A 12,890-nucleotide genomic window follows, 5' to 3' on the forward strand; every position below is an offset into this window, starting at 1 on the left:
ATCTCCTGACCTCGTGATCCGCCCGTCTCGGCCTCCCAAAGTGCTGGGATTACAGGCTTGAGCCACCGCGCCCGGCCGGAAGATGTTTTCTAATACTACAAAATTCTTCTTTTAAACGTAAGTCAATGCTAGTGTGTCACTCAAGTCATTTAATTCCCTCATTCTAAATAAAACACGTCTTCGTCAAGCACAGAAGAAATCCATCTGTATGTTTAGTTGTTAGGTTTTATGTATTCTACTATGGATTTTGTTGGAGATATGTTTATGTATAGATGAGGCACCAAATATGTTCTAGCTTGCTAATAAATCAACCACAACTACTGTGCTAAGCACAAAAGAAGAAGAATGAAAGCAGGTGTGGTGAGGAAAACACTACTATTCTTAGCTAGAATTCAACTTCTCAAATATTACCATGAGGCTCTTTTTAAGTTCAAGGAAGGAAAACTGCTAAAATGAAGCACAATTCATAGAATTCCAGACTAGTAAATATGTCTAAACAATCCGTCCTAATATAGTGATATATTAGCTGAAATAAAGGGGATCTTGAACAAATATAAGGAGGGAGAAGTTCTAACTCCTTAAATAGAACCCCCTTTGTAGCTCTATAGTAAAAGACTGTTACTCAACATCCATGCAACAAATCTATGTCTACTGTGTACATATAGTACTGCGGGGTATTTAAAATAAAAGACACAGTCTTAGTTTTCCAAGACTTAATAATCTAGCTGGCCATGTAAAAATATTGACTGGATGCTAGCCAACATTAGTAAGGTTCTGAAGTTGTAAGACCTTGTCTCAAAGCTGTGCCTCATCTCATCAAGAGCAATATTCTAAGTAGCTAATAATCGGCAAATCATAGTTCTTAGCGCAAAGAGTATAAACCACCTGTTGGATGTTTTCCTCACAGATGTGGGTAACAGATGCTTCCTGTGTATCCATCCTTAAAATTTCCCATCTAGACCGGAGGTTTCTATTTAACCTAGTAAACTTTTTTTGTTTTGTTGTTTTCAGCTTTATTAAGCAGAGGAAACTTTTCTTCAAATCAAATCTTACATAAAAGTTTAAGGTGTAAACACAAAACATCACTTTTGCTTAAACAGGAATGCAAGCTTCCTACTTAAGGAAAGGACAGAGACCCCCACCTACCAACTCCCAAGACTCCATCTGTTACGTCTCTACCAGAAATAATTCTTATTCCAACTCCATGCTGCCCCTAAATACTCCTGAATGTCATATGGGTTCCATAAAAAACAGCTTACGTGACATTATATACTGGGTATTATTCCAATTACATTACATATTTTAATACATATACATGAACTCTATAAGGAGATACTATTGCTATCCTCATTTTACAGATGAAGAATCTAAGACATGTAGAAGTTAAATAACTTGCTGATAAATAAAAGCAGCTGATAAATGGTGGAACCTCAATTTGAACCTGTGTAGTGTGTCTTCAATCTGCCTGAATGTTGTAAATCACCAAAGTTATTTTGCCTCTCTGATAAAAGTTTATATAGCTGAATATAACTGGTCAAATAAAAAGTATAAAATAATATAATTAATAAATTGATTTATAAGGCAAAATGTATTAACATTGAGGAAAATTTCTTTACCAGGCTGAGCTGATCAATACAAAATTATTTCAAATTCAGTAAAAATTTTAAATGGAAAATATACTTATTATTTGTAACTCCTAAACATTGGCATATATAAATTATGGGAATAGAGAAATGAAAACAGAATAATTAATTAGAATAAAAGAAAGTAAACAGATCAATTGTATATACAGAATGAATAGTTTACCAAGTTTTTTTCATACATTTTGTTTGAGAAGGATGTGCTTCTGTTAACATTCTATGCAAAGAATACAGTATAAGCAAAACATACAAAGATGGAAAGGCAGAAGGCAGCTGGCAGTCATCTTTCCATGTTTTCTTATTAAAGTCTTTAGATATGCCAAGGAGCACAGAGCTATTCTCCTATTTCGTATTACCAAGGAGGGGCACTAAATGGCATTTGATTTACACAGAGGACAAATCTGTAAATTTGAACTAACACTGACATAATAACCACTATTATCACCAATGCTTCGAATTATTATGTGCTAAGTAATGTTTTAAATGCCTTAGGTATACTAACTTATTTAGTTATATCACAGCAGCTAGATGAGCCAGGTACACATTAATTATTGCCTCTACTTTATGGATAAGGAAACTGAGGGACCAAGAAGTTAAAGCAACTTACTGAAGTTCACCTGACAAGTAAGTGGTGGAGCCAGAATTTGAATCCAGGCTCCAGAGTCCAGCAGTTTTCAATCACTACTCTATACTACATCTTTCAAAGAAAATAAAACAATATAAAATAACAACAACAAAAAATGTGTTCATTTTCAATAATTTACTTCAGGTACATATTTAAAGTATGCATTTACTTACACTTCTGGAAATAGATTCAGTAAGTTGCCTTCCACCCAGTCTGTTGTTTCCCCTTAGATATTTAACAAGAATGTAAAACACCAGTTATTGACTGGTACACTCACACTTTCATCTGAGATATTCTAAAATGTAAGAATCTATTGTTTAAAATATTTACAACGTATAATAGAACCCTGCACCAGACATATGACAGCCACTGTAAAATAACCACTATACAAAAGCACATTCCAGTAAAAATATGTGAACATGTACAAAGCAATTCTAATTTTTTTTTTTAAAAAGCAAACAGCACCATTCAACAGTTACACTAAGAGTTGAAATACTGTGCAATCCAAAGAACTGTGAAATAGTAAATGCATACCTAATTTTCCCCTGTTCTGTCAAGTCTCCATCACTATGCAATATTGTTGTCAGCAATCTTAAGGTAGAAGTTCCTGATTTACTGTGATTATTTTTCATTCCAAGTAGCCATCGAACCATCATTTTAATAGCCTGAATCTATTTAAGAGACAAGTTGACAAATAAAACATTGGTACATTTTGAAAGAATTTCTGTATCAACTTTTTAAAAAAATAACATGTATTTAATGGACGCTTAAGAAAAAAATTCTTTTCTGTATATATGAAGATAATCTTAAATGTTTTAAATTAAAGATGTTTCAGACCTCCAAGAAAATGGCAAAAGAATGATTTGACTAAAGATTAGTTCGTTATTTGCTGTTTTAAAATGTTTCCCCAACATGCATTTGATCCTTTGGAAAATACAATAAAATCATGCTTAACCTCTCTAATCAGAAAAGTTAAGTTCCCAACCACTAATTTCATTTAATCTCTTCTGTCTAAAAAATGATACCACTCATATTTGTTCTACATTTTATAATTAAGAAGTACTTAAAGTATTTTTACACCATTACTTCCTTTAATGTTTCCAAGAATTCTTTTGAGCAAGTACATATTATCTCTTTTTAAAATGATGTACAAATTATCTTTCACATATTATCTCAGCTTTTTACAGAGCTAAGGCTCAGACGCTAAAGAGGGTCTTCAATACTGTCTGGCTCACGGCAAACACTGAAATCTCTTTCCTGGCCAGTTGGTAAGTGGCCTGCCTTCTAGTCCAGTGCTGCTTTCAAGTATACAGAAACTGCAGCTTGAGACCAATGCCGAGAAAAACAGGTTTATACTGAGACTCAAAGTATCAAGCATCATTCACTGATGTAAAGCTGGGACTACTGTATGAGTCTGCAAAACTAGTATCATAACCTCAAGCCAGAACAGTGTGAAAAGGTAGTCCATAATACACACTATAAATACATACACACACACACACACAAAGAGTTTATAAGAAATTACAGCTAGAAAATAACAATATTTAATATATTTATTCTTGGCCTTCACATCTTGGTAGTGGATTGAGATGAGGTCTACACTACAGGCCATAGATGGTTTTAATAAATCAAGTCTACACCAATGATGAGCAATCTTGTAAGACTCCTAATTCAATAAATTATAGGCTGAATTTTTTAAAAATAAAAAGTTTTATTAAATCCCATGGAAAAGGTGAAGAGGTTTAAAATCTGAATTATCATCTTTACAGAATGGAGGAAACTCCACAAAAACTAGCACTGCCTTTTGCCATCAGGGAAGCAGCTTTCAAATCTTTTTTTCCCCTCAAATTAGATTATGTGCAGCTGTCCACAAAATCCCAGCTTTCTCATTATTACCCTATAGTCTCACAGCACATGAGATGTCATACAGTAAATATAAATACTTGAGTGATTTTAATATCTTTGCAATAGAAATTTTAATATCGCAAATATTACAATATGGTAACTATATTCAAATCAAGAAATCTATGCATATTACTCACTTTGACCATTGTCTCAGGAGATACTTCTTCATCTGGAACCCAAAGTTTAGTTGTCTTTTTCCCTGGAAGCTTAAAAAAATAAATATATAAATGAAATATGATGTTTAAACATAAATATGAATCCTCCTTTTCAATTAGCACTTAGAAAATGAATGAAATCTGTACCTTCTGCAGTGACATTTGTTATCTATGACTAAAGTACCTCATCTAACCCTATTTACTTTAAAAAAAAAAAAAAAAAGGTTGAAAGGCATACCTTCACTAGCACCTATGTACAGCACTTACAGATCCATCACGACTGGTTCTTTCTAGGTGTGTGGTGGGACTAACTCTAACTTCTTACACATCACTCCCTTATTTAGCCCCTTTTGAGATTCAATTATTTAATGCAGGTGGCAAAAACTAGGACTTAAAAAGAAGGAAAAAAAAGGAGCCAAAAGGTGTACCTCTTAAACAAGAGGAAAGGTATTAAAAAAAAAAAAAAAAAAGTCTTGAGCTGGAGGAGTTTGTTTTTGCTTTCAGCACAACCCCAAACTAATCCTGAGGTGATCACGTGCAAGTACTAGTACACAGGTGTTTACAGTAGTAACCAGGAAATTAAGATGGCAAAAGAGCTGAACCAATCTTGGAACACTTGAGATCCCATTTTTACCCTCAGGTCAAAGAACAGTAATTGAGTATCACCTCAGGTAACCCTCTGGCAACAAAACAGGTAGCTCTAACATATAAAAGGCAAACTCCCCCAAACACAAAGAGCTACAGATTCACATACAGTTTAGGACTCATTTCTTCCGTTGAGAAGTGCTTTCAAAGTATGAAGTAAAAATAATGAAAAAGGAATCACATTAGGCACACTGTGATGAAATTTCTAACTAAGGATGGCAAGATCCCAAAAGTTTCCATAGAGAAGCTACCAAAAGGAATAAAAAATAAACTTCAGATTTCTCAGCTGCAAGACCAGATGCCAAAAAAACGATGCTCTGAATTTTCAAGTGACTTGAAACACAGAATTCTAATATCCAAGAAACAGTATTGAAGAATGAACACTAGAATTCAAGACAAAGTTTCCACATTACAATCCATGTTGAAAGAATTACTCAAAGATAACACTAAAATATTTAATTCACAAGAAAAAACTAAATTAGTATAAACTACTACAAATACAAAGAAAAACGAAAACAAAAACCTTACATAAATAAGAAACTATCAGATACTACCAGAAACAACAGAGACTATCAGGTAGATTTATAAATAATAAAGCCACAAAAGATACTACAAAAACAAATGACATATGAAATCTGAAAATTATGGGATGGAAAAATATACCAGTCAAGATGAAAAGCACTGAAGAGGATATGGACTTAAATGGGATACTGATATATTTTATCTTACACCACCAAATAAAATATAAAATTCATGAATGTTTACATAACTAGCAGAATAACAAAATAAACCAGAACAAACATGATTAAAAGCAGAAGATTGAAAACTTCATCACAGCAGAAGATGTGAATACACCTCTTTCAAAAACTGATAAGTTAGGATGAAAAAGGATAAATACCTAAAATGTAAGTAAATATACAGAAATAAAACATGCAAGGATTCGAAAATAAAGCTGGCATTCTTTATAATTGACATAATTAAAATAGAATTTAGCAAGAAAGATGGATATAAAATCAGAACTACCAAAAAATTCACCTCATCAATCATAAACATAAAACATAATCCTAAAAACTTTATTTAGCACCTAACGTAAGCTGTATGAGAGAAATTTGAAATTTTTCTTTTTAGAGAAAACTGTAAGACTTTAAGGAAAGACATCTTGTGGAAGGGCAAACAAATCAATGGAAAAGAACAAAGGCTCTATAGGAGACATGAGTGGTAGCACTGCAGATTACTAGGAGATGGTAAGATATTTAATAAACAGTGCCGGGAAATTTGGTAACTCTAAGATGCAGCAAAAATGAAATCCTTATAGCATACAAAAAACAAGTAAATCAATTCCAGATGGACTGATTTTTGTGTGTGTAAAAAAAGAAAACCTTCAAACTTTTAAAAGAACATATGGGAGGCTATTTTCATAATGTTAGAGTAGGAAAAGATTACTTAAATAAGATGTAAAAAGTATTAACTACAAAAGAATAATGATAAATACAGCTACATTAAAAGTAATAACTTTTGTTCAGGCCGGGCACGGTGGCTCACGCCTATAATCCCAGCACTTTGGGAGGCTGAACTGGGTGGATCACGTGAGTTCAGGAGTTCGAAACCAGTCTGGCCAACATGGTGAAACCCCGTCTCTACTAAAAATACAAAATCTAGGCGGGCACGGTGGGGGGCACCTGTAGTCCCAGCTACTCGGGAGGCTGAGGCAGGAGAATGGATTGAATGTGGGAAGTGGAGGTTGCAGTGAGCCGAGAGGGCACCACTGCACTCCAGCGTGAGTGAGTGAGACTCCATCTCAAAAAGAAAAAAAAAGCAATAACTTTTGTTCAAAGGATCAAAGGACACAATAAAGGAGTGAAAAGACACACATAAATGAGGTTTTACACATTTCATGATGATATTATAACGTGTACCAGATAAAAGATTAATGTAGGTAAAGATTACCTATGGGAAAAAAGCACCAAGGGGATAAAAGGTAAAATACATCAAAAGGGAATTTCAGAAAGTAGGCAACATGAAGGGTGACTAGACATATAAACTTAATTAGTAAACACAGAAATGCATATTGGGACTATAATGAGCTATATTAGATGAGATACTGTATCCATTATTTTCTACCAACAGAGTATAACATTACTGACAGATTTCTTAATAGAAAAATAAGTTTTAACAAACATTATAGAAAATGATTTGGAAAAAAGTGAAAAGTTCAATATGTCTATATTCTATGATTCATCAACTTCACTCATAGGAATAAAACCTAGAGAAATTCTTGCTCATATGTAGCAGGGGGCTTCGACAGAAACATTCATAGCAGCACTCTCCAAGAGTAAAGAAATGGAAATATTCTGCAATCTACCAGAAGAACAAATAAATTATATTTTCCACAGTGAAATTATAGAGTACCAAATGAATGAACCACAGTTAGATTTAGTAACAAAGACTATTCCTAAAAACAAATGTGGAGTGATAAAAGCAAATCCTCCAAGACTACATAGGGTGTGATATAATTCTTAGAAACCTCAAGAACAAGCAAAACTGAACAAGTATGTGGAAAATTTTGTTGTTGTCAGAGAATAACCCAAGATTCAAGAGAGTAGATATTAGGAACAGGGAGGAAATAGAAAGGATTGAAGAGTAATAAAACTCTAAGAACTCTAAGGAACTAAGAGTTCATAGGTGTTCACTATATTATGAAACATGTTATACAAATGTTATATACATTCCTTTGTACATATCAAATATATAATAAAACAAGACAAATTAATGGATTAAAAATGGTGAGCAGTTCTGTTTCTGACAAGATGTGACTAGGTTGTTCTGAACCAATTTTCATACTGAAACAAATGGAAAGGCTAGACAAAATATTTTTTAAAAATCAGTTTGAAGGGAACAGACAACTACCAAAGCAGTGAGAATTTGCAGGGCAAAGTTTCCAATGAGGAGGGAAAGCAAAATATTTGAGTCTGGCATTGAGATTAGTTTTTTCACATATAGACGATTAATGATTCTGAAAGTGAAAGAAAGGGGGATGAGAAGTTGAGCAAAGCTTTTCTGTCACAGAGCTGGAAGAACAAGATTAAGAATCCTGAGCCCATTAAAAAGTAAAGTCCTTGTTAAACAACCTGGACTTCTGGGTGGATCCCAGACAAATATACTCTAGACATAAGGTGACCAGAAAAAAAAAAATAAGCTTGTGAAAAACTGAAGCCAAACTTTCATTTTCATTGGATGGAAGTGATGTGACGATGGCTTAACTGCCTGATAGAAACAAAAGTAAAATCGTGGAAGAATATAAACTCATCTGAAGCCTCACATTATCTCAACAACTTTTCATACAAAATGTCTATCACTCAATCAAAAGCAACATATGTACAAGATAAAATATAACCAGAAATTTAGAGAAAAAAATAGACAAAAGTTGTAAGAGATCAAGATGATAAGCCTAACAGATAAAATCTTAACATAACTAAGATTTTTCAAGGATTTAATGACAAGCAAATTCTGCAGCAAAACAAAGAGCTATGTTTAAAAACTACAGAATTGCAGAATTGAAGTATATGTGTATATATGTGAAATTAAGAATTCAAATGCATAAGCTTTACATATGATTAGACAAAATTGAAGAGAGTGAACTCAAAGACAGGTCAGAAAAAAAACAAAAACTGAAGCATGAGGAGGCTGGTAGAAAAGTACAGAAAAAGTGTGTCAGATAGCTAGACCACAGCAAAAAAAAATGTACGTTTAAAGTGTGTTAATAGAACTGCAGTAAGAAAGGAAAGAGAATATGAAACAGAAATCATGTATGTAAAGATAATGCCTGAAAATTATTTAAAATTTGTAAAAGACTTTAAGCTATACATACAAGAAGAGCTATAAGCCCCAAGTACAATAACTATAAAGGAAAGTATACCCAGACACATCACAGTAAAACTGGAAACCAATGGAAAATAGAAAAGACACAAACATTCTCAGCAAAAAGACAGAAGACCTTCAGAGGAACAGGACTGTCAATAAACCTCAAGAAAAAAGAAAATGGAGAATAGAATAATATATTGAAATCATTGATGGGGGAAAATACGCCAGTCTAGAATTCTTAACCCAAAGAAAGCATCCTTTAAAAAATTAAGGTAAAATAAAGATTTTTCCAGACAAACAAAAACTGACAAAATTCATTAATGGAAATCCAAACTAAAAAAAAAAGTACTAAAGTAGTTCTTTAGATAGAAAGAAAATCATTACATAAAAAGGAATGAAAAACAAAAGGAGAAAATATGTTAGCAAATCTAAATAAATATTAACTGCATACAATAACAGCAGTAATAGAACTGTGTGAACAAGAGCACAAAAAAGCACCAAGGAATAAAGGGGATTAAAGTATTTTGAGGTTCCTTGTGCTATACTGAAAGTTCAAAGCAGACCAGTTGACATCGGCCTTTAATAAGTCAAAAGCCCATGTTGTAATTTTTAGGAAAACTACTAAAATAATAGTAAAGTGCAAAACAGATTGGTAAAATGAAATAAAAATATTTAATCAAAAATAAGAAAAGAGAAAAATGAACACAGCTGACAGGACAAACTGAAAATAAAAAATCAGGTGGCAGATTAACCCAAATACCACTACTTACATTATGTTTACTTTTGGGAGTAGAAACTTTATCTCATGTTTCTTTTAATTCTCCAGAGAACCTAGTACAATGCTGTCACAGCAGATACAAAAGAACTGAAGACTAACAAAACCATTATTTCCTCTCCCAATGTTTTTTCATTCTCTCCCAACGTAGGGAAAAGAACTTAATATAGAAAAAGGAACAACTATAATCATGACAACCATACTATAGCTGGTTTCCCAATCTGCATATTTTTAAAAATAGATGCCCTGTCAAAAATTAAACTCCTGTAAATCTGAAATAGATAGCATCAGGTTATATTTTGTATTTATCAAGGAATGTATTTGAGGTCATAAGCCTATTCTCAACTAAAAAGATGTTTCAATGTGGTTTTGCTCATAATGGAGACAAGGCTTATTTTTGTTAAATAGGAAAACCTAAAATCAAGGCACTTAAATGGAAGTATTATTGATATCATTTCACTTCTTTCCTTGTTGAATAAAATTCCAAAAGTTAACATTACAAAGAACATGAATCTAAAAAATATAAATTACCCGATCATTCATGAGAAGATCTTTCACAATGAAAGTAGCTACCAAAGATTTCAAAGGAGCAGCAAATTGATCAGGTGCAAGGAGAGCAATATGACCAATGGTAACCAATGGTGTTATGAGATGTTCCAGGTTGCTTGGATCTAGGCTCTTATGCAGAGGCTGAAAATGAGGGGAGGAAAATATATTTCAACTCCACACATATGCAAATAAACTGTTTACATATTTCATTTTCAAATTACAAAACTGTACAACTTTTGTAATTTATTTTGTAATTCAAATTATGAAAATTATAAAAACTACAAAAATTTCAATAAATATACATAGTGTAAGTATTAACTCAAGATTACATTTACACTTCTATAGGTTATCTATGTCCAGAAGGCATCAGGTTCAAACATTTTTGGTTTTGCCCAATTCAGTTTAGAGGTAGGGTAAAGAAACATTTCAACATGGATTTCATAGCATATAGTTTATTACCATATACACGAAACTGTTAAGAGACTGCTAGGGTTCACCAATATCCACTTCAATTTCCTGGGCATAGGGAGGACTCCACTAGTAGCTTCCTGTGCAGTTAGGTGAGGATATATGAATGAGTTCTGGTCAAGGGAGTGGGAGTAAAATGAAGTATGCCACATATGCACTGAGGTAGGTATGAGCAGTGTGTCTTCTCCACAGGCTGTACTCACTGGCTGGCTTGATGCCAAGGATCCAGTGGGATTTAAAGAGAAGTCACTAATCAGAATGAGTCTGTGTCCCTAAGCCACTGATTAGAGAGGGTCATTCATACACCCACTGGGCTTTTCAGAAGCAAGAAATAAGCTTTTACTACATCTACTCACTTGAATTTGGGGGTCTTCATTATAGCATCAAATATTAAACACTGTAACAAATAAAATGATTTTTGCTTTTCTGATAGGAAACCCAATCATTAATATGCATTTTACCATGACAAAAGAATGAAGAAGCTCTTCAAATACTCATATAAAATGATATCAGAAATAAACTATTGTTAAGGCTGGGCGCAGTGGCTCACACCTGTAATTCCAGCACTTTGGAAGGCCAAGGCAGGAGGATCACCTGAGGTCAGGAGTTCCAACATGGTGGAACCCCGTCTCCACTAAAAATACAAAAATTAGCCAGGCTTGGGGCATATGCCCAGCTACTCAGGAGGATGAGGCAGGAAAATCGCTTGAACAAGAAAGGTGGAGGTTGCAGTGAGCAGAGATCACGCCACTGTACTCCAGCCTGGATGACAAAGCAAAATTCCACCTCAGGAAAAACAAAAAAAAAATAGAAAGAAAGAAAACAAAACAAACAAAATATGTGTGTGTGTGTGTTTTAGTTTTTGAAATCAGAAGGGTGACTAAAAGATGCTATTGGCATAAGGAGAGAAAGGGGAAACAAAATATGTGTGTGTATGTGCCTATTTATATGCCCTTACTTGTATATGAGTAAAATATCGCTGGAAAAGTACATTCAGAAACTAGTAACAATGGCTCTGCCTCTGGGAAAGGAAACTAAGTGGCTGGGGATACATGGGTGGGGGAACTTTTCACTGTATATTCTTTTTTGCATCCTTCTGATTTTGAAGCAAGTGAATATATTTTCTATTAGACATTTTAATGCCGCATTTTAATGAAAAACTGGTGCTCTATTCTCCCACACAGAACACTAAGAATTGTAGGCTTGAAAGGCAATACAAAACTGTTCTTTCCCAACAACTTAGGGCAATATGAGGCTTCATTTAGTCAAAAAATATATTTAAAGGAGTCAACTTCTCGCTATTCAAGACTTCCCTCAGTACTTCCATTGCACATCTTGCAAGCCTATTGTTCATATTATAAACAAAAATATCATAGTGTAGTTTTTTCAATTAGTTTACTATAAGTTTGATAATTTTCCATAACAAAATCATTTCTGAAAAGCTCAATTAATGGTCAGGCCCTAGATTAGTGGAACCTCAAAAATGCCAGATATTTCTATTAAACCTTTTCTCAGGAAGCCAGCTAACCACATGTTACATAGTAAGAGGACTACAGAGGTTCTTGTAAAGATAAAACAGCAGATACAACATCAAAATGAAAACAAAACTACTCTGAAATTCAACTTCTATCAGTGTTTATCTCATCACCATTGAAAGGAAAAGGAGAGCAACCAAAAAAAAAAAAAACTTTCCTATAAATTAACACCAATTTATTGAAACCATTCTCATATACAAACACAGACTACAGAAAATATCTCCATCCCCAAATACACAAAAACTAAACTTTCTGATATCTAAAGGAAAGATGGTGTTTGGAAGATAAACTACTTTACTTTCTCCTTCAGGTCTTTAATATAATACATGAAAATATGACAAAAGTACCACAAGAGTTTCTAAAACAAAGATATTAAGTCGAAGTACTTATGGTAAGGAGCGTCAAAATAACTTCTAAATTGTTTTGACTTTACTCAAGGCTCTCTAACTAAAATTACAAAGTAGGATTTTATGAATTTTCTGCTTAGCTTTTATTTGCAATAGTAATGTTAGCATTAGGTCCTAATTACAATAGGCAGCAATAAAATTGCAATGCCTGAGTAAAGTAATGTGGTAAAATGTGGGTAAAATAATATAAAATATATACTGAAAAGACACTTTATATCTGACAAAATTAGGTCAGTCATAAAAGTATAAACTTACTTTATATTAACAATTAGTACTGATTTACAAAACCTTACACTTCAATAGTTTCTCAAACAGAATTCAAATT

The 12,890-nt window shown here is 33.3% G+C and overlaps 1 protein-coding gene across 1 annotated transcript in view; it reads right to left on the minus strand.

Annotated features, from left to right (window-relative positions):
* The window catches only part of PDS5B (PDS5 cohesin associated factor B), a 183,313-nt gene that overhangs the window by 30,560 nt on the left and 139,863 nt on the right, over positions 1 to 12,890 (minus strand). The window contains exons 21-23 of the mRNA XM_011946898.1: positions 10,138 to 10,296; positions 4,308 to 4,376; positions 2,800 to 2,936 (exon numbers count right to left, since the gene is read on the minus strand). Coding sequence (XP_011802288.1) covers positions 2,800 to 2,936; positions 4,308 to 4,376; positions 10,138 to 10,296 — 365 coding nt within the window. The remainder of the gene's footprint in view (positions 1 to 2,799; positions 2,937 to 4,307; positions 4,377 to 10,137; positions 10,297 to 12,890) is intronic.

The sequence above is a fragment of the Colobus angolensis genome, unplaced genomic scaffold (genome assembly GCF_000951035.1).
Source record: "Colobus angolensis palliatus isolate OR3802 unplaced genomic scaffold, Cang.pa_1.0 Scaffold255, whole genome shotgun sequence".
In the NCBI taxonomy this organism is placed as follows: Eukaryota; Metazoa; Chordata; class Mammalia; order Primates; family Cercopithecidae; genus Colobus; species Colobus angolensis.